This window comes from Juglans regia, chromosome 1 (assembly GCF_001411555.2).
Source record: "Juglans regia cultivar Chandler chromosome 1, Walnut 2.0, whole genome shotgun sequence".
In the NCBI taxonomy this organism is placed as follows: Eukaryota; Viridiplantae; Streptophyta; class Magnoliopsida; order Fagales; family Juglandaceae; genus Juglans; species Juglans regia.
The window spans coordinates 8,210,366-8,229,206 of NC_049901.1; the positions used below are offsets into that span (position 1 = coordinate 8,210,366).

The following is an 18,841-nucleotide window of genomic DNA, read 5'->3' on the forward strand; positions in this document are numbered from 1 at the left end:
GGTCAGTGGGAGTAAAATATGTTTTCTTGTTTTATATGTGGATGACATTTTGCTAGCAACCAATGATAAGGGTTTGCTGCATGAAGTGAAACAATTCCTCTCTAAAAATTTTGATATGGAGGATATGGGTGAGGCATCTTATGTCATTGGCATTAAGATCCATAGAGACAGATTTCGAGGCATCTTGGGTCTGTCTCAGGAAACCTATATTAATAAATTTTTGGAGAGATATCGGATGAAGGATTGTTCACCAAGTGTAGCTCCCATTGTGAAGGGTGATAGGTTCAATTTGAATCAATGCCCAAAGAATGACCTTGAAAGAGAACAAATGAAGAACATTCCATATGCTTCTGCTGTCGGAAGCCTAATGTATGCTCAGGTCTGTACAAGACCTGACATTGCATTTGCTGTGGGAATGTTAGGACGATATCAGAGTAATCCAGGTTTAGACCACTGGAGAGCTGCAAATAAAGTAATGAGGTACCTTCAAGGGACCAAAGAATACATGCTTATGTATAGACGAACGGACAATCTGGAAGTAATTGGCTACTCAGATTCTGACTTTGCTGGCTGTGTTGATTCACGCAAATCAACATCAGGATACATATTTTTTATGGCCGATGGAGCTATATCATGGAGGAGTGCCAAGCAGACTTTGACTGCCACTTCGACTATGGAAGCCGAGTTCGTCTCTTGTTTTGAGGCTACTTCACATGGTGTATGGCTTAAGAGTTTCATTTCTGGGCTTAGAATTATGGATTCAATCTCTAGGCCATTGAGAATGTATTGCGACAATTCAGCTGCTGTTTTTATGGCTAAGAATAACAAAAGTGGGAGTCGGAGTAAACACATCGACATTAAATATTTAGTCATAAGGGAACGTGTTAAAGAAAATAAAGTGGTCATTGAGCACGTAAGCACTGAACTAATGATCGCTGATCCTTTGACTAAGGGCATGCCACCGTTGAAATTCAAGGATCATATAGTGAATATAGGACTTGGTTCCATTATGTAGTTTTTCATTGTATGAACAATGTTATTTTAATGAAATTCTTAATCATTTTGATGTTCTTTTCTCATATTAATGTGCACCTTAATTTATTTTTGAGAAAATTTATCTGTATTGGACCAAGAATAAACATAGGGTTTATTCATTAAAAAATTGTTCCCACATAAATTGTAAAGAATGAATACATAGTAATACATGGAAGGTAATACTCGTCATTAGAGGACCTATCGCCATGATTCATGTATTTATTACTTAAATGAAGATTATTGATGGGTTTAAGATCAGGAGTGTTGACCAAGTGGGAGAATGTTGACCGATTCTTTCTCATGAAGACGTTTGTGAGAGGGAGTCTATCATCTTAAGAGTCCTTTAAGTGGTCAAACACTCCTCCATTCAATTTAAATTGATCCCATGAAAATAGGATCACGTAGGACACGTAAACCCGAAATTTGATGGGAATTTCGGCTATAAATTCATGTGTTTGGTCCCCAAACTCACTGACTCAATTCCCTTCGGCAATACACCATCTAAATAGAGTAGAGAAGAGTTTGGAAGAGCCAAACACAGTGAAAACCGAAACAAATACAGTGAATTGCATCAATGGCTGGAGGTAAGATTTCTTGGCATTAAACCCTTTAATTCTCATTTCTAAAGTGTTATTCCGTATTAGAGAATTTTATTTAAGTCTAACATAAGTTAAGACCAGAGACGATTCTTATTATTATTATTATTATTATTATTAATTTAAAACATCTATTTTTCTTGGCAAGTAGTGGAAGTAGCCAACCTTCTGTCACGAACCAGATATCCTCCATTCTCTTCTTGTAAAAAGCGCTAGACCACCTGCATTTGCTCTCAAAGTGAACAGCTAAAGGTGCATAAGAATTTTAAAATGGGATTAAACGAGTGTATGTACTTCATTTTCTTGCTTTTTATTCACGAAATTATATAACTCTGATCTGGCAACGACAGAAAGGGAGTGAGTACTCGAATTGGGCCGACCAACTGCATGCAGATAACGTGGTTGCTTTTATATCAAAATTCACAGCAACATACAAATGAAGAGTGAGTGAAACAGTATTATTCCTATATTATATGTATTCATCCTTCCTGAAAGAAAATAGGAATCAGTAGTATTGTTCGCATGCATTGATTACACACCCTCAAAATTTGCCTTCCTAACATTAATTTCCTTCCAAAAATGACAATCCGACGTGAGTCCAATGGATGTACAGCTAGTATTTATCCCCTTCCTTCCCATGTTCGGTATTCCAAGTAAGATATTGTCCAAGAGTGTAATATAATAAATCTCCTAAGAAGGCCAGTAACTAAACCTTAGCATATATAGACGCTCTTATAGGGCAAACTAAATCCCACTCAACCCCGATTAGACATATCCAAAGACGGGTTAGAGGTAGCCAAAGCCAACCACCACCCTTCTCCCGATTGCAACCACGAGGACGAGGAGGAGTTGATGGTGGAAGAGGAGCAACCGCTTGGAGTTTGCTGCTGCTCGTCACAGTTCCTCGTTAAATCCATGTTTTCCGTTCCCTCTTTCTTAGCCAGGACCAACTGTATACGAAGTAAAGAAGAAAGCACAACATAAGCACAAGAAGGATTCATTCTCTTTTTAATTAGTATGTAAATAAAGTAAAATCGAGGAGATCAAGAGGAGTACTGAGATGCTCACGTACGTGTGGCATTGAAGCATCGGAGGTCACGCAATGCTGCCTTCTTTGGTAGGTGATAGTCCCACAAAAGCCGGTGTCAGTGTGTTGGATCTGAGGGGGCTCATTGAGGTTGATGACGGAGCAACTTTTGATAGTGGAGTAGGGAGTCTCAGGCGGAGGAGGAGGAGAGGGAGAGAGAGAGGGTTTAGTGACACTCTTAAGAATGGCATTGCTGAGGAGCCTCTCAGCCAATGGTTTGACCGGTGAAGCTGGGTGGGGGCCCAGTTGGGTCTGACATGGAGGGAGCTGAAAGTGGGTTACTGAAGTAGTGGAAGAGGCTGAGGGTGGAGTTGGGGTTGGGATCGTTAGGAGGTCTTCAAGGTGGACCACAGACTGAGGGGACATGGCCAGCATGTTTGGCCACAGGAAGGTCCCCCGTGGCTTGCAAATCCTGAACCCACTCTTCAGCCTTTCTATTTTTGCTGCCTTGTCCTCTGTTGCTCTGACTGCTGCCTCGTCTCTCCCTTTGTCTTCTGTTGCTATGACTGCTGCCTTGTCTCCCCCTTTGTCCTCCTCTCTCTCTTCGCTTGATTTGCTCGCTGATTTGTTCTTTTGTTCCGACTCTTTCGTCTCTCTTTCAGTGCAGTCTGATGGTGTTGTTGGCGATCCCATCAATAACGGTGGTGGTGCTTCTGATTCTGACACGATTGGTTCCTCCACAGCTGATTTCAGCATTCCCAATTGCACCTGCGTTAAACACCGCCTATCAATAACATAATCTCTGCTTCATCATTTAACCATCATTGGAGATATATATGTTGGACGGTGCTACTCCCACAGAGGGAGTCCACCGAAACCAACCACCGAATAGGCAAAAGATTTTTTTGTCTTTTTTCTTTTTCTAACATTTGTTTAAACTCATTAAATATTTAAAAAATATATATATATATAAATTCATTTAAAAATAATTACTTAACAATTAAGTAAAAAAAATAAAAAAATGCAATCGGTGGCCACCATCGGGACCACCTTCTGTGGGAGAAGCATTTCCCAAATATGTTTGTGGTATCAAGGGTGATGCCCTTCCTTCTTGGTATCAATGTATATATGATCAAGGGTGATGCTTGGTTGCTCTCAAAGTGTCCCTAGTGTATTTTATTTTTTTTAATTTTAAATACACAAATTAAAAAAATACACATTCACTAATGGTAACTTTTTTAAAATTGCCAACACATCTCAAAATCATATAAAAACATTACTCATCCTTCAATGGTAATAATAGTTAATGAACCCGATCCACCTTAGAATACGCCTAATGAACTGGGACATTCAAAAACAAAAAGTAATTTTCAGGTCATACCTATATTCGTCCAATCAACAAACATTGAGGGGTAGGTTTAAGGTTTTGGTACCTCCATTCCACTCAATGCTAGTGAAATCTCCGCCAGTTGTTTCCCCATCTTAGCTTTCCTCTTCATCAAATCTATATACGTTTCCTGTGAGAGCATCATAGTTGAAATTGGGTTAATCAAGCTGCATGAACAAAGTCACAAAATTAAATTATCCTAAACTTGTCCATTCTTGAATTCATGTTCACCTTCAGTGGAATCAATGAACCTTCAAAGTTCCAGTTCAGACTCATCACAGAAGAGTTTGGGGTGGTGACAATAGCCAGATTCTCCTCTTGCTCCTTGGTCACCAGCTCCTGCATATCCCTGTTCAAGGACACAATAAGGCCAACTCCCAAGTCCCAACTATGAAAAGGGCCTGCCTAAGAGTAGTGATAACAAGAGAAAAGATACTACTGAGATCCATAATCCCTACAAAAGGGACACACATACATAAGAAATTCTGAAAGAGAAGTGACTTATCAAAAGAGCAATTCTGAAAAGAGAGATGGCACAATATTACATGAATGATAGCAAGAAAAAGGTATCGAAAAAAAGATCAATTATATCGAGAGAAAGGTCGCTACTTTTTCATTTTGGCGATTTCTTCCTTGAGTGCCCTTAGCTCTCTGGCACAAACGGGATCCTGAGATGGGTTATCTCCCGGTTTCCACCCAGGTGGTGGGGTCCAATAAGAGTCCTGAACCCCAGCTTCCTTCCTGACATTTACCAGTTCAGCACTCTCCAGCCAATACTCCATGGCTCCTTCAGCATTGTGTCGCCGCCGGAACCGTTCAGTCCCACCCGGCGCTACCTTTCCAGCCATATGCTTTAGCAAATGGTCTAATAAACCGGTATCACCGATGAGCTTCCTTGCTTCTGTTCTCAGTGCTGGCCTTAGTATTGGATTCCCAAAGACTGCTCCTTTGGCCTTCAAAATCTTCAACATGTTCTCCTCGGCCAGCTTATACCTTCACCAAGACAATTTAGCCCATTACATCTAACAGGCAACAACTAAATTGGTTTTAAAATGTTGATCAAATTAACAAGCATCAGAATTTTAAAAGTGAACAGTCCTCTGTCCGCACCTCTCCACAGACCATCTTTCAATGGAATCTTTTAGTTTTTTCCTCTTACTCTGATTGTAAACCTGAATCTGATATTGCTTCTCATGCGTAGCTTTTTTGGGTTTTTGAGCTCTGCTAGAACCATGGCACTTTCTCTTAAGATTCTTCTTCGTCATAGACGACACTACCTTTACAGCTTCTCCTTCAACTTCCTCCACCTCATCGTCATCTCCTTCCTCTTCCTGTCTCCCTCTCCTTTGTTCTTCGTCTCTTACTTTCGTCGATAAAGTTTCCACCTTTTGCTCTTCTTGACCCCCTAGGAACCGGACCTGCCTACGCTTACCCCACTGTACTATGCCAGTGAGTTTTAGCTCAGACCAGCACGAACCCTTCCTAGAAACTTCATTCCTGAGCCTCGTCCTCAAGGCTGGGCCCGAGTCTTTCTCGGCCGTCACAGGAGGCACTCCCCAGAAGTTCCACGAGTTTCCCTTTTCTGCAATTTCCTGAGCTGGTATTCTTCGGTAAAGCGCGTCTCCAGCGAGGTCTGAATCCATTATGTGTTTCTCATTTAGTGCAGGGAGCTGCTTCCCCTCTGGCCTCCCACAGTTGCCATTGCTGAAGTGCGTGCGAAGAGAGAAAGTGCTTGGGAACCTCACTGCAACCTGAAGCTGAGTCTTCTCACTCACCTGCAGCAAAATCCCAATCGTCAAAATAAAAAGGCATATAGAAATTTTCAGAAGTATGCTCTACAGTATTGGGTTATGTGTCCATGGTATAAATACCATGACGACCCGGATTGACTTGAGCTGATCTGGGGTTTGTGGGGTGAGCTTGGAGTGGTCGATTTCATAGAAAGAACCCACTTTTATGTGCTGAATAGCGTCCGAAGCCTCTGCAATACCAAAAAGACACAAAAAATGGGCAAGGAAGCTGCCTTCAAGTTTTTGGGGAATATTAATATAAATTCGAAATTAAAAAAAAAAAAAGTTGCGGGCATATTGGCCATTGGGTATGTAGAAAACGATATTATCAGGAGGGGTCATGATGATGGTCATGTGTTACCTAGTTGAGTGCAGATGGACGAACCTGTTGGCATTGCATGCGTGGCCCAAGATGGCCTTTCTGCTTGTTTTTCAAAGTTCACCATTTCCTGCGCGCCCATAAACAAAAGCATGCACACACAAGACACCAAGTAACTAAAACACCCAATTGATCATTCTGCTGAGCTAAAAATGCACACACAATTACTCTACAATTTCACATATACGCCTGCCGATGATTCTTTCACATCATTTGGTTGGCGCCTGTACATACTGCGCGCACGCAATGCTCAGAGAATATACTTTGCTTGGCTGCTAGGGAAATGATTTTTTATTACGCTGATAACGCTTTTGGCCATGCATGCGGTTTTCGTAATCTCGCGATTAGAGTTTTTTCTTTATCCTTTTTATTTTTGTTCTTTAGCATATGCAAGTACACGAACAAAACCTCAGAATCTCGCCGATTTGCTAACGAAACTGGGAGGAGATGCGACGCGCATTTGTAGCGCGTGTATGGACAATAAAGTTAGTTAAAAAAAATAGGTACTTTGTTCTACACCGTTGGATTGGCTTTCGCTTGGGGTTATAATGATCACCGCATCAGCGTATGATGGTTAACAGCGCGCGCGACTGAGAACACGCTTGGTGTTCGAATAACAGAAAAGGAAAAATAGGGAGTCTGAGACGGCCATGCGTGAGTGAGCGAGAGAGAGGGAAACATTGGAAGTGACTGGCCAGAGAAAAATTAACAAAATAGGGTGAGAGAGAGAGAACGCTTACTTGAGCTGCGGCAATATCAAACTCACACGAGCTTTCTTCCATGATCACGATCTACATAACAGAGCAATATGTGGCATGTAAAAAACAGATCTAATTGGAAAGTGCAAATAATAAAGGGATCAATTTAGAATATGAGTGCATTTTTTTTTTTTCCTTTTTTGACCGAGTGTGGACATGGCATGGGGATTTGGGGTACCGAGATCACTTAGGATATGAGAATTTAAAGGCTCTATGGATAGTAAGGAATTGGAAAGATTGCGGCTGTGTAAGAAAAAGCTACCATGATTAAGATAGCACTATTGCAGACCAGAACTCAGAGAACGTTGAAGCATAAGCAGGTACACACACATCGTCTGACGGTGACACTAATGTAAAGAAGCTTGTAAACACGGTGAATACTTCAGTTCAAGTGTGAAAAAGGTACTAGACCGAAATGAAAATGGGTTTTGGAAACATGCATTTGGATTAATTGTTGTAGTTTCTCTTCTCTTTTTTAATGAAAAAAGATAAAGGTGTTTGAATGATCATGAGATAGCATATGCGATGTACAGGGGCCGGAAGTAACAAACTCCAATTCCTAGAAAACAAGTGCAAGTTTTTTTTAAGCTCCTAATCGGTTTTTATTTTCCCGGAAAGTGAGAAACAACTTCATCAGCATTCCAATGCAGACAGATAGAAAAGAGAAAAAAAATCAACAGAAAAATATTAGTAAAAAGAGAAACGACTCTGTATATTGGGTTCCACGGACGGACGTTTTCCTCCAGAATCGTGTTAATTTTCTAAAGCCAAACAACAAGCAATTAATGATCATCAGAATCATCTGAGTTATCCGAGACTTGAACAGTTAGAAAGATCAAGCTTGCATTACCTTTGAGAAGTATATTCCAAGCCAACTGTGAGAAAACCTTAGCTAGCTATAAAACCTGTAAATCATTACAAGTTGCCGATCATATTTTGGTTGATCAGAAACGAACAACATCCATGGATGAATGCGAAAAACGAAAGAGAATAAGAAGAGAGAGGGATCAGAGAGAGAAGAATGGCAGACCTCTTTGTCTCTGAATTGTAGACAAAAAAAGTTGGTCTTATTCCTTTTCTCAGTGATATTTTCTCAAGAAAAAAAAAAATGCAGAGAGAGAGAGAGAGAGTGGAGCGAAATTCTGTTATGCGTCGAACAAACAAACCAACCGAGCAATGCACCATTTTACAGTGTGAGAGTGTAATGATTACGAGACGTGCTGCACATCACGTGACCTCTCCTACCTTAAAATCAGTTAGATATATTTTTTTAAAATCACATATCATATATAATTTTTTTTATTTTTTTCTTTTATCAAACATATAATATATAAATGATAAATAGAATAAATCAATTAATTTAAATAAAATAAAATAAAAAATAGGAAAACTCATTTTGATTTAGTTTAATAAAAGAATGGATTTCGAACTTCGTTCTCTTATTTGTAGACTAAAATTTATGTCATCTAATCCAAAACATCTTGACAATAACATCCCCATATGAGTCAGTGTGTGACATAGGGTGGATCCCGGCATCGTTTCATCGATCTCATTATATGATGAGTTGTGACGACACCGTTTGGGCTCGCATAGATGAATATTGTGTCTCGTGAATATATAGAATTAGTACTTTTACTTATAAGTCGATATGAAAAATTAAAAATGTTACATATATAAAAAAAATTACATAAAAATAAATATACAAATTGATATACTTTATAGAATTCTTTAGATCTACTATATCAAGTCACGTCAATTTATAAATTTATTTTTATGTGATATTTTTGTAGTTAAAATATTTCTTATAAGAAATATGATTTCTGTAATGCTTAAATGATAAAATTTAATTTGAAAATATTTAATTTAGAAAAGATTGAATTTTTAAACTTTTCTTGAAAGCAATGGAGATTGTGTGTTTTTTAACCGGCTTGCAAATGTAATTTTTCCGATAACATTGATATAAATACAATTTACATTCTTGATATATTAGAGATTTTAACTTTGTACTCTAAACTTTTTAAACTAACACATTACACGTTCAAAGTATACAAAATTGACACTTTACTCTTAGGCTTTGTTTGAATAGTAAAAATGTTTCATATCATTTCATTTTATTATTATAATTTTTTTAAATTTTCATACAAAATATAATAAATAATTCAACTTTTTAAATTCTCAAAATAATAATAATATTAAAAAATAATATTATAATAATATTTTATTCAACTTTCAATTTTTATCTCGACTCATCTTATTTTAACTCACTATCTAAGATTCTAAATGGCACCTTAGTGATATTCGACTATTACATGCCTTTTTTTTATCCAGCTAAGTTTTAACGATTAAAATAAAATGAGAAATATCTTAATTACAAAATGATTATACAAAAATAAATCTATAAATTAATATAGTTTGATGCAATACTTCAGATTATAAAATTATTTTTATTAAAAAATAGATCTAACGGATCATATAAAATCACGTCAATTTATAAATTTACTTTTATATAATTTATTTTTGTCTGTAGCATTTCTCTAATAAAACAAGGGTGCAAAATAAAATTTTCTTATAATTTAAAAATGTAACGTGTCAGTCTCCATAATCTAGAGTGTAAAATGTGATCCTCTAATAATTTAAGAGTGTAAAATATATTTTTCCAAATATAAATTCAAGTGCACTGAGAATACCAGCTGATAACTGCCTTAATTAAGGCATCAATGTTGAGTGTCTGATCATTAAACGGCAAACGTTTTGATTACTTTTTTTCTCTTTTATTTATTTATTTTCCGTGATATATCTATATTCATTTATGTTCATGGTTTGCATCATTGCATCTATATACGACCGTAAATAATTAATACTCTTTGACAAATCGTTCGATCGAGATAATCAAATTCAAGTTGACTAAATTTGTTTATTAAATAAATTGTTCGTAAATATAAGATTATGATTAATTATTAAATAACACAACTCCTTTAAAACTCAGTTCGAGTACTCATATAAACTTGAATAATCTTGTACTTTTTTTATAATATTATATCTATATTTATAATGAAAATATTCAAAATACTTAAAGATATTAGAGGAAATAATGTTCTTAGTACTAAATATATCACGAGAATTTTTACAATCTAATCATTTATTCGATATATAAACTTTATAAATAAAGTTATATGAAAATAATCAATTTTATCTAAATAAGATAACTCGTAAATAAGTCTTTGAAAAGATGTCATTTTAAAAAAATACCTTGGAAACAATTCGTTCAAGGATGTTTCTCCTAATTCTAATGACTCTAGGCTTTGGAAGAGCATACTCAACCAACGAGAATTCTTTTTTTCCAACATATGCTTTCAAATCAATAATGGCTCCTATACCAAAGTATGGTATGATCCTTGGGTTCCATCCATTCCTAGTTTCAAACCTCATCCAAATCTGGATAATCAAATGGAAGCTGATCCTAATATGACTGTTTTGGAACTCATCTTAGAAGAATCAAGAGCTAGAATGCTCTGCTCCTTAATACATTGTTCACTGAAAGCTCCTCTAGAGAAATTCAAAAAATACCCGTGGCCACTCACAATTATCTTCAGGTCCATGATAAGATTAAATGGATCGATCATGCTTCTGGAAAATTCTCTGTAAAATCAGTCTATGCAGCTCTTGTTTCTATAAACAATTCTTCCAATTCCAATAACCAATTCACTAATTGGAAGACTTTATGGAAAATGAAGATCCAAGATAGGTCGAAGCTTCTCCTCTAGAAAATTTGCCATGACACTCTTCCTACCAGAGTTAAAATCACCAGTTTTATTCACTTAGAGGAACATCAAATTCTGTGTCCTCTTTGCAATACTGAACCAGAAGACACTTCTCACCTCTTCTTTAAGTGCTTCTATTCAAGAATTCTGTGGAGGCATTCTAATTGGCCACTTGACATCACATCCTTTGCAAGTCAGCCCGTATCAGTTTGGATAAAAAATATCATCAGACCTTTGGAGGCTCTAGGAATCCCAGAAGAATATCACCACGCCTTCCAACTATTTGTTGTCATAACTTTGGATTGCCTATGGTTTCTCAAGAATAAAAAAGTTCACAATCAGATTCAAGCTTGCCCTTCCCCATTTGAATTTCCGAAGTCTGTAAACTCTACTTTCCAGCAACATACAACAGCTTGGGTCATTGAGAATAATCAAATGATGAGGATGGAAGCAAATCATACAACAGGTTTTTTCCATATTCGGTTCGATGTTGCAACCAGAGATCAAGGAAGTATTTTATCATCCATATGCTGGAATGATACAAGTGACATCATTTTTGCAATTACTAATTTCAGTTGCAGCGTGAGTTCCAATCTAGGGGAAGCTAAAGCAGTATTGATGGCCATTACCGAAGCCAAAAGAAGGGGTTTGCAAAATATTATCTTGGAAGGGGACTCCAAAATTACTATAGAAGCAATATTCACTCCCTCAGTGGTACAGGACTGGATTTTGTCCCCAATTATCAGTGACATTAGATATCACCCCCTTTATTTCAATGTTTGGAAAGTTAAAAAAAATTCATCGATCCAAGAATCGATGCGCGTACTCTTTGGCGCAATGGGCAGTGGCAACGTAAACCTTTGACAATATCCCAACTTTAATCCAATTACCTCATTTCCTTTTGAATTTTCATAGTACAAAAGATCCACTATTTTCCCCTTGTAATTATGCTACTAGACTCTGATGTATTTGGTTTTTATAATAGCAGTACTTAACTTGCTAAAAAAAAAAAAAGATAACTCGTATATAAGTTTGACTCGCTCGAATATTAATTGAATTGTTTTTTAATATAAAATTTAATTTAATGAAAAAGCTCAAGTTCAACTTATGTTCGAGTAAAAATTAATAAATAGGAATTGACCACCTACTATTAGCTCGAACTCGACTTATTTATAGGCCTACTCTTTATATATAGGAAAAATTTATTAATCATCATCTTTTCGATATCTCTTAATATGACGTTAAATAATTGATCAACAAGTTAAACATAATAAACAATCTTCATTTATTTAGTACCACATCAAAGATGACGAGAAAATAATGGTAAAATACATGATGAATATTATTACTTTTATATATATATATATATATATATATATATATAACTAGGGTGATTTATATAAGTACCGTTAAGTACTGGCTAATAATTATATATCTACAAATAACTAGCTATCACCTTCTTTATTGTCAAAATATCTATTTTTTTATTAAGTAATATTAGATACAATCATAAAGTGTGCAAGCGTCGTACATTCATTTTTTTTAAAAGAGTAAGATTTATTATTAAAAAATTAATTTTTTAATATAGATCTCATATTTAAGAAGAGTGCACGGCACTTATAACTGCAAATATAATTTCTCTTTTTTATTTTATCTAATTTACATAAATTAATATTTGTATTAGTATATTGAAAAACAGTCAACTATTATATATGTGTGTTCGAATCACCAAAAGTCGAAATCGAGGTTCATGACCAATCATGCGTGCTACGATGTGCATAAAAATTGCCTTCTTGTGTAGGTACGTGCTGTATGCATTATAAATTCTAATGATCTTCTTTGATAAGCAAGATCGGACTATTTTTATTTGTAGATATATGCAATAGAAAAATATTTATCATTATCTATTATTCACTATATTTCATCTCATATTTTATAAAAAATATATTATATTTTGTGAAAAACACATCCACATGACCACATCCTATTAAAAATATCCACGCACCCTATAATTAGTATGTGGTGTGTAATGTGAATAGTGACTTATTTATAACAAAATTCTATGCAATATATGTGTAATATACTTTGTTTCTTGATTTGCCAAAAAGTTATCATTTTTTTTTTTACAAAGAGGCGAGAGTTTCGAATTCAGATTTTTCATTTACAGAACGGATGATACGTCATCCAACCATGAAGTTATCATCTTTTGGTCATACAGAAATTAACGTTTTAACCTTAACCTTCTGCCGGAGGAGTACGTTGAGCATAGATGGCTTTTATGTTAAATGCAAAATTTTATTTATATTTGTAATTTTATTTATATAATTATTAATATTGAGGTGTAATTATTGAAATGATGAATATTTTAAGATTTGAAATTCAAAATTTAAATTAAAAAAAATCATGTTACACAAAAGTCTCAAATTTTGTACATCATTTAAAAAATATGTGATTTTATATTTTTATTCTCGTATTTTAAGATAAAATGATATATTTTTAAGTAGTATAGTGGAATACGAAGTTTATATCTAAAATTTTTCTTAAAAAAATTTCAACGCGTACATATAATATTAATATAATAAAAAAAAAGTGATCAGAAAATGAACGGCGATAAATAAGGCGTACGTGAGCCAACCTCAACCGTCGCACAAAAATTGTAACCGTCGACCCAAATAATATTTCACAAGTTTCTAGCCAATTACTCCAAAAGAAAGAGTAACCGAAATCCTTTCCACAGAGAAACCGATCCAACATGACAAAGAGATACTCAATCTTGCAGAAGAAACTCCAAGAACTTGAATCTGAACTCAACTGTGTCTTCTCTCTCGCCGCCCAGACCCAGACCCAGACCCCATGCCCCGACGCTGTGCTCGAAGACATCCACCAAAAGTTTGTGTTCGTCAGCAACCTCCTATCAGCCGAGCTATCATCCGGCCCATCCAAGCCCCACCATTTGTACCACATTGAACGGAGACTCTCCGAACTCGAGCGCGCTTTCTTGGGCTGGGACGGTTTCAAAACCTCGGCGCTTAATTTCGACGATAATGGTTCCACGTGCTCTTGCAGTACCGAGTCATGTCTCAACGAGGATGGGGAGGCCTACGACGACTTGGGCTCCACTGTTAATTACGAAGACGACCCGGAAAGGTTTTCACAAGGTTTGCACGAAGAGAAGGCGCTGGTGGAGTTTGGTGGAGGTTTGAACCATGATAATCCATTGCAGGCGGAACTGGTCGATTGTTTAGTGGAGAAAAGGGCGAAGGAGGGGATTGTTGGGGTTGAGTTAATTGAGAAAGATGTGAAGGGAAAACAGAAGAAAGTTGGGATTGGTAGATTATGTGGGGCTATGGCTGGAGGGGTACTAGTGCTTGGTATGGCTTTGATGGGTTATGCGATGGGGAGGTTTTATGGTTGCTTTTATTACGTGGAACAGCCTGCAGGATGTTTCCTCGGTCCTACTTAAGAAATTTATGGTGGCAATATTTATTTGTTCTTTTTCTTCTTTTCATTCAAGATCATCCGAGTACCGATCATATATCGTAAATATCATGTACTTAGCAGATTATATATGTTTGTAGCAATTAACATCATGAAAAATGTTGGTCGAACCAAAAACAAAACAGAAAAAGGATGAAAAAAGATTGACCATTTTGAACCAAAAACTAGGATCGTGTTTTGAAGCAATTTATTTCATAAAATATTGCAGTAGTTTGACATATGAGTAATGTTACTATGATGTTTCATTTTGAGTGTTCATGTATTTAATTTTTTATTTATTTATTTTTACTTAATAATAAAAGAAGTGAATATTTAAATCTATTTAAAAAGTATTTGAAATAAAAAGTTAAAAAAATTATAATTTATACTAAGAGAATAGGCATATGCTGGCGATAGAATATCACCGCTCTCACATATATAGCACTGCTGCCTCTACTTTTTCCCACTTTTTGGATTCAATTCACCGAAAGCAACTAGGAAAATAAACAAATCTTCGTGATTGTCCTATTTACTATGCTCTTTTTGAAGTGCTTTGGATATTATCTTAATTTCTTTTCTACGGCCTTGGCCACTTTTGATGAAGATGGCGCCCATGAGAGATGTGATTATTTTTCGGGTTAACTTTTGCAATTGATTTACTTTTGGCAAGCTTAAAAAGGTAACAAGAGAACAAAAAGTTACTTGCCCAATTGTATTCTTGTAAGTTTTTCGAGTACTGTTTAAAATTGTAAGATCTAATTCGGGGAAAACAATTATTGGGTGAATAATTTAAGTTTACAGTGAAAGATGATAAAGCGCCTCAGAAACGAGCTCCAATCACGCCTTAAATTATGGCTAATCAATAATCATCATCCCCCACCAAAATTTGTAGCTTTTTTAATCTTGGGATTCCAAATTCGGTGGAGATTAACCTGGTTTTGTTTTGAAAACGATTGTAATTTGTTTTGCTGGAAAAATTACATCCTTAATCCAATCATACAGCACCATGTGAGGCTTACCCCCCTCACCAAGTCTCATATCAAATCAGGGACTCACATGCTCTGCATATTCAAGAGTGCAATCGCACTAACAGATTCGCTTCTCAGTGACTCTGTAATTTCCCTCAACTGCGTGGTCATTTTCGTCAATTGCAATCTCAAATATGCGGCGAACCTTATCCACGACGCCCTATTCCATCACTCCCAAATGATCTTATGCTTCCAGTTACCCCTCCGAAATTCCAATTTTGCCGCTACCGACCACTTTTTCACATTCCTCGTTCCCCTCCACCAAGTTGTCGTCTTCTTCTGCTCCTTCACCTTTCAACATCTTGATAAGATCATCAAAAAGCCACTCCACTCACCCCATAAACCCTAAATGGTTCGTTTCTCTCTAGCTCACTCTGACCCATCGAGATACACCGTTTCAACTAAGCGAACAATGAGCCGACTCAGGCGAATCGACCTCATCGAGCCTTGCTACTACCCTTCCCTCTTCGTCAGAGACACCTCAATTATTTTGCCCAAACCCCTAGCTTTCCCGTCATTTGTAGAGGAAGATTTCGATTTCAGCCTCGGTCTCGACCTACTAAACCTTTCCCCCAGACCCAGCCCTCTTGAATTCTTCGACTCGGTCACCGATCTTGTCTGTGTGGATGAAATCCCGTCGCTTTCGTCTTATAGACGAATCCAGCGAGTCGACAGGCTTGTAGACGAATCTTTTTACTTGCAGAACCTGTGCGACCGAGTAGGCCTGCTGGAGTCTCGTTTCGATCGGCTTCTCAACCCAAGGCTCAATGGCGGGGACCGGAAGTACACTTGGACAGCGGAGATCAAGAGCCCAGAGAAGGACGGCGCGGATAGGAAGTACAAATGGACGGCGGAGATCAAAGAAGGGAAGGAGGGAGGGGTCGAGAAAAACTATAAATGGATGGCCGAGATAAATGGGAGAGGAGTGGAGGGCCGTCCGATCGCACGAACGTACACGTTCAAAGCATCAAGTGGCGATGCAGGTGATAACAGCGGATCGAAGAAGAAGGAGGTGAAGAAGAAGAAGAAGAAGGAGGGGGAGAGTGACGCGCGTGTGGTGGAGATCGAAGAGCCTGTAGATCACGGGGCTGTGGTTTTAAGACAGGTTTTAATTAAATTATAATCCCCCAATTTATGCTCCAATTAATTTAAAATAATTTCTTATGCGTGGTTGTGCTTGTCTAATCCATATAACGCTGGTCACTTAACTGCAAAGATGCTTCACCTGTAGTGTTGGTCTAAATTTGGAGCTAGTCACTGATTTTAATACCATGGGAGTTTTTTTTTTTTTTCTTTTTAGCTTTTGCAAGTCTAAAAAAAGTTGAATAAATAGTGTTGCAAAAAAAGTTTTTGCAGCGTCGGAGACTCGGAACCCATTCTGAAATTATTTGATTCAATGCAGAATTTTGGAAGTTTTTACGAACAAGTATAGTGTTGTAATTTCATTTTTTTTTGCTCCATTTAATTACATTTTTCCTTCATGAATCATTTAATAACTGAGATCTTGTATCTGACTATATCTTTGAAGGCCTTTGCCAAGAGAGTTGGAGCTGTTGTAAGGAACAAAGGTAAGAAGAAGGAACTATCTCCTCAAGATGCAGCAATGATGATTCAGATGACCTTCAGAGCTTATCTGATCCGCAGATCACAGGCTCTTCGTAACCTTAGAGAACTTGCTGTTGCCAAGACCAAGTTGAAGGAGATCAGAGCATTGTTCAATAATTTCTCCTACCGCCGTCATGTAGCCCAGGATGCTGCAGAGCGTCAGAGGTTCTCAGAAAAAATTATTGTCCTTCTCCTTACCGTTGATGCCATTGAGGTAACTTCATCTCACTTGATTTCTTTACCATGTTGTGAATGTGGTGCAGCTCTTAGTGAATTTTCATCAAATGCCAAAAGTTTGATCCGGCTAGTGTGGTTTATTTACTTCCCTATTCACGGTTAATTTTGAGGGGATGTTATGAATAGTTTTCAATAATGATACTTGCAAAAAAAAAAAAAAAAAAAGGTTTTCAAGAATGATACGTGCATGTTCTTGGCAAATTGATCTTTCATATCATTCCTGGCAAACTGTTGTTTTGAAGAATGTTGCTGCCCACTATTATAATCCAATGGGAATCAAGATGTGTACTCGATAACTATTTTAGAAACTGCTTCAGTTTTAGAGAGGCTACATTTGGAGTTATGGTGAACTAAATACTAAAAAGGGTCCAGAAAGCTTTTGACATCATATCAAATCACAAGAAGCCTGATAGATGTTTTAAAACTTTACTAGTTGCTTAGCAAAATTATGGACTGTAATACTTTTAGACTTTATTGTATGAAAATCCTCATAATAATAGCAATCATGTAAACCTCATTCAACAGCATTGATTGATTTTTTCTGTTAGGATGATTTCTTCCATCAAATTATCCAAGGTTGGTCCGAAAGATCCTACTTGTAGCTCAAACGATAGAACATACTGTTTTCAACCATCCCCTGATCTACTAAATCACACCAAGAAATTGTTGATAGTTTTTAACTGCCAATTAGTTTTTAACACGATAGTTTACTCTGGCGTTTCCGTGTTGTTAAGCTTTTCATGTTTTGCATCTCTTCCAATTTTAGTGTCAAGAAATCAAACAGGACATATGGTCATTATTGGTTCTCCTAATGCGGATTGGATGCTGCATATTGTAACAGGGAGCTGACCTCATGGTGCGTGCTGCTAAGAGGTCAATGGTGCATGAGTTGGAAGCGATGCTAGATGTAGTGGACCCGCAGCCTCCTGGGAAATCACTGTCCATGAGGAGGAGGACTTTCGACATGCCCGATGGTGTGATTCATAAGGAAATTGCAGCAGGTGTAGCACAGGTTGTCCAGATGCTTAATCGTGAAGAGGAGAGTGGCAGCACCTTCGAGGCATGCCTTTAAGGACACGGTAACATGACAAATCACCGTTGTTATAACATGTTACCGGGAAGATGCGACCTAGTTGAGAAGATTTTTGACTGTTTGGTTCTCTCATGCATTGAATTGTGTACTGCTTGAAATTCTCCCACAAAGTCTGAGAATTCAAATGACCCTCTGGCCTTCTCTCTCTCGCTGCTCTCTGTTGGTGTGTGTGTTCGCAGGAAGAACGAGCTAGAATAAAGTGCTTGCGTCTGTAATGTTTCAAACTGGAAAGTGCTAATTATTAATTTTCTCGACCTACGAAACCCTTCATCCCATCCACTTTCTAATTCGATAGACAAGAAAATTATAGTTGATCAATACACTTATATATCACTGATTTAAAAAAATTATATTTTTAATTTAATTTTACGATTATAACGAATTTTGTGCACCGACTGCCCATAAATAATATTACATACAGTCGTAAAGTGCGCAAGCATTCGTTTTGAAAAAAAATAGAATTTATTATTAAAAAATTAAATTTTTTCATACGAGTTTTGCATTTTTTTTTTTTAAGTAATTATACGACGCTTATACATTTACAATTATAACTATTATTTCTCCTTTATGAAACTACGTACTATTACCATCGAAAAGCAATATGCAATAAGCAATAAATTGTTGAAGAACTGTGGTGTTAAAATGAGGCCTTCTCGAGCCTTTCCTAT

The 18,841-nt window shown here is 36.8% G+C and overlaps 2 protein-coding genes across 2 annotated transcripts; one reads left to right on the top strand and one right to left on the bottom strand.

The window, feature by feature from the left end:
* Positions 1-2,171: 2,171 nt before the first annotated feature.
* Positions 2,172-6,996, bottom strand: LOC108987387 (protein DYAD). Its single transcript, XM_018960285.2, has 9 exons — positions 6,955-6,996; positions 6,221-6,284; positions 5,917-6,026; positions 5,156-5,820; positions 4,655-5,038; positions 4,277-4,394; positions 4,092-4,175; positions 2,704-3,426; positions 2,172-2,581 (listed from the first exon to the last, which is right to left on the bottom strand). Exons 1-9 carry the CDS (start codon positions 6,994-6,996, stop codon positions 2,387-2,389), a joined length of 2,385 nt encoding a protein of 794 aa, XP_018815830.2. The 3' UTR covers positions 2,172-2,386.
* Positions 6,997-15,175: 8,179 nt separating this feature from the next.
* LOC108987414 (BAG family molecular chaperone regulator 7-like) lies at positions 15,176-18,443 on the top strand. The gene is made up of 3 exons (XM_018960325.2): positions 15,176-16,343; positions 16,767-17,057; positions 17,922-18,443. The coding sequence occupies exons 1-3, from the start codon at positions 15,588-15,590 to the stop codon at positions 18,150-18,152; spliced, it is 1,278 nt and encodes a 425-aa protein (XP_018815870.1). The 5' UTR covers positions 15,176-15,587; the 3' UTR covers positions 18,153-18,443.
* Positions 18,444-18,841: the final 398 nt, after the last annotated feature.

What these genes read in the sequence shown, in the direction of transcription:
- LOC108987414 (XM_018960325.2), top strand. Translation starts at nt 15,588, where the DNA reads ATGGTTCGTTTCTCTCTAGCTCACTCTGACCCATCGAGATACACCGTT. An exon ending in GGGCTGTGGTTTTAAGACAG is followed by an intron (nt 16,344 to 16,766) that starts GTTTTAATTAAA and finishes ATATCTTTGAAG; the next exon opens with GCCTTTGCCAAGAGAGTTGG. An exon ending in TTACCGTTGATGCCATTGAG is followed by an intron (nt 17,058 to 17,921) that starts GTAACTTCATCT and finishes ATATTGTAACAG; the next exon opens with GGAGCTGACCTCATGGTGCG.
- LOC108987387 (XM_018960285.2), bottom strand. Translation starts at nt 6,996, where the DNA reads ATGGAAGAAAGCTCGTGTGAGTTTGATATTGCCGCAGCTCAA. An exon ending in GAAATCGCCAAAATGAAAAA is followed by an intron (nt 4,395 to 4,654) that starts GTAGCGACCTTT and finishes GTCCTTGAACAG; the next exon opens with GGATATGCAGGAGCTGGTGA. An exon ending in CCGATGCTTCAATGCCACAC is followed by an intron (nt 2,582 to 2,703) that starts GTACGTGAGCAT and finishes CTTCGTATACAG; the next exon opens with TTGGTCCTGGCTAAGAAAGA.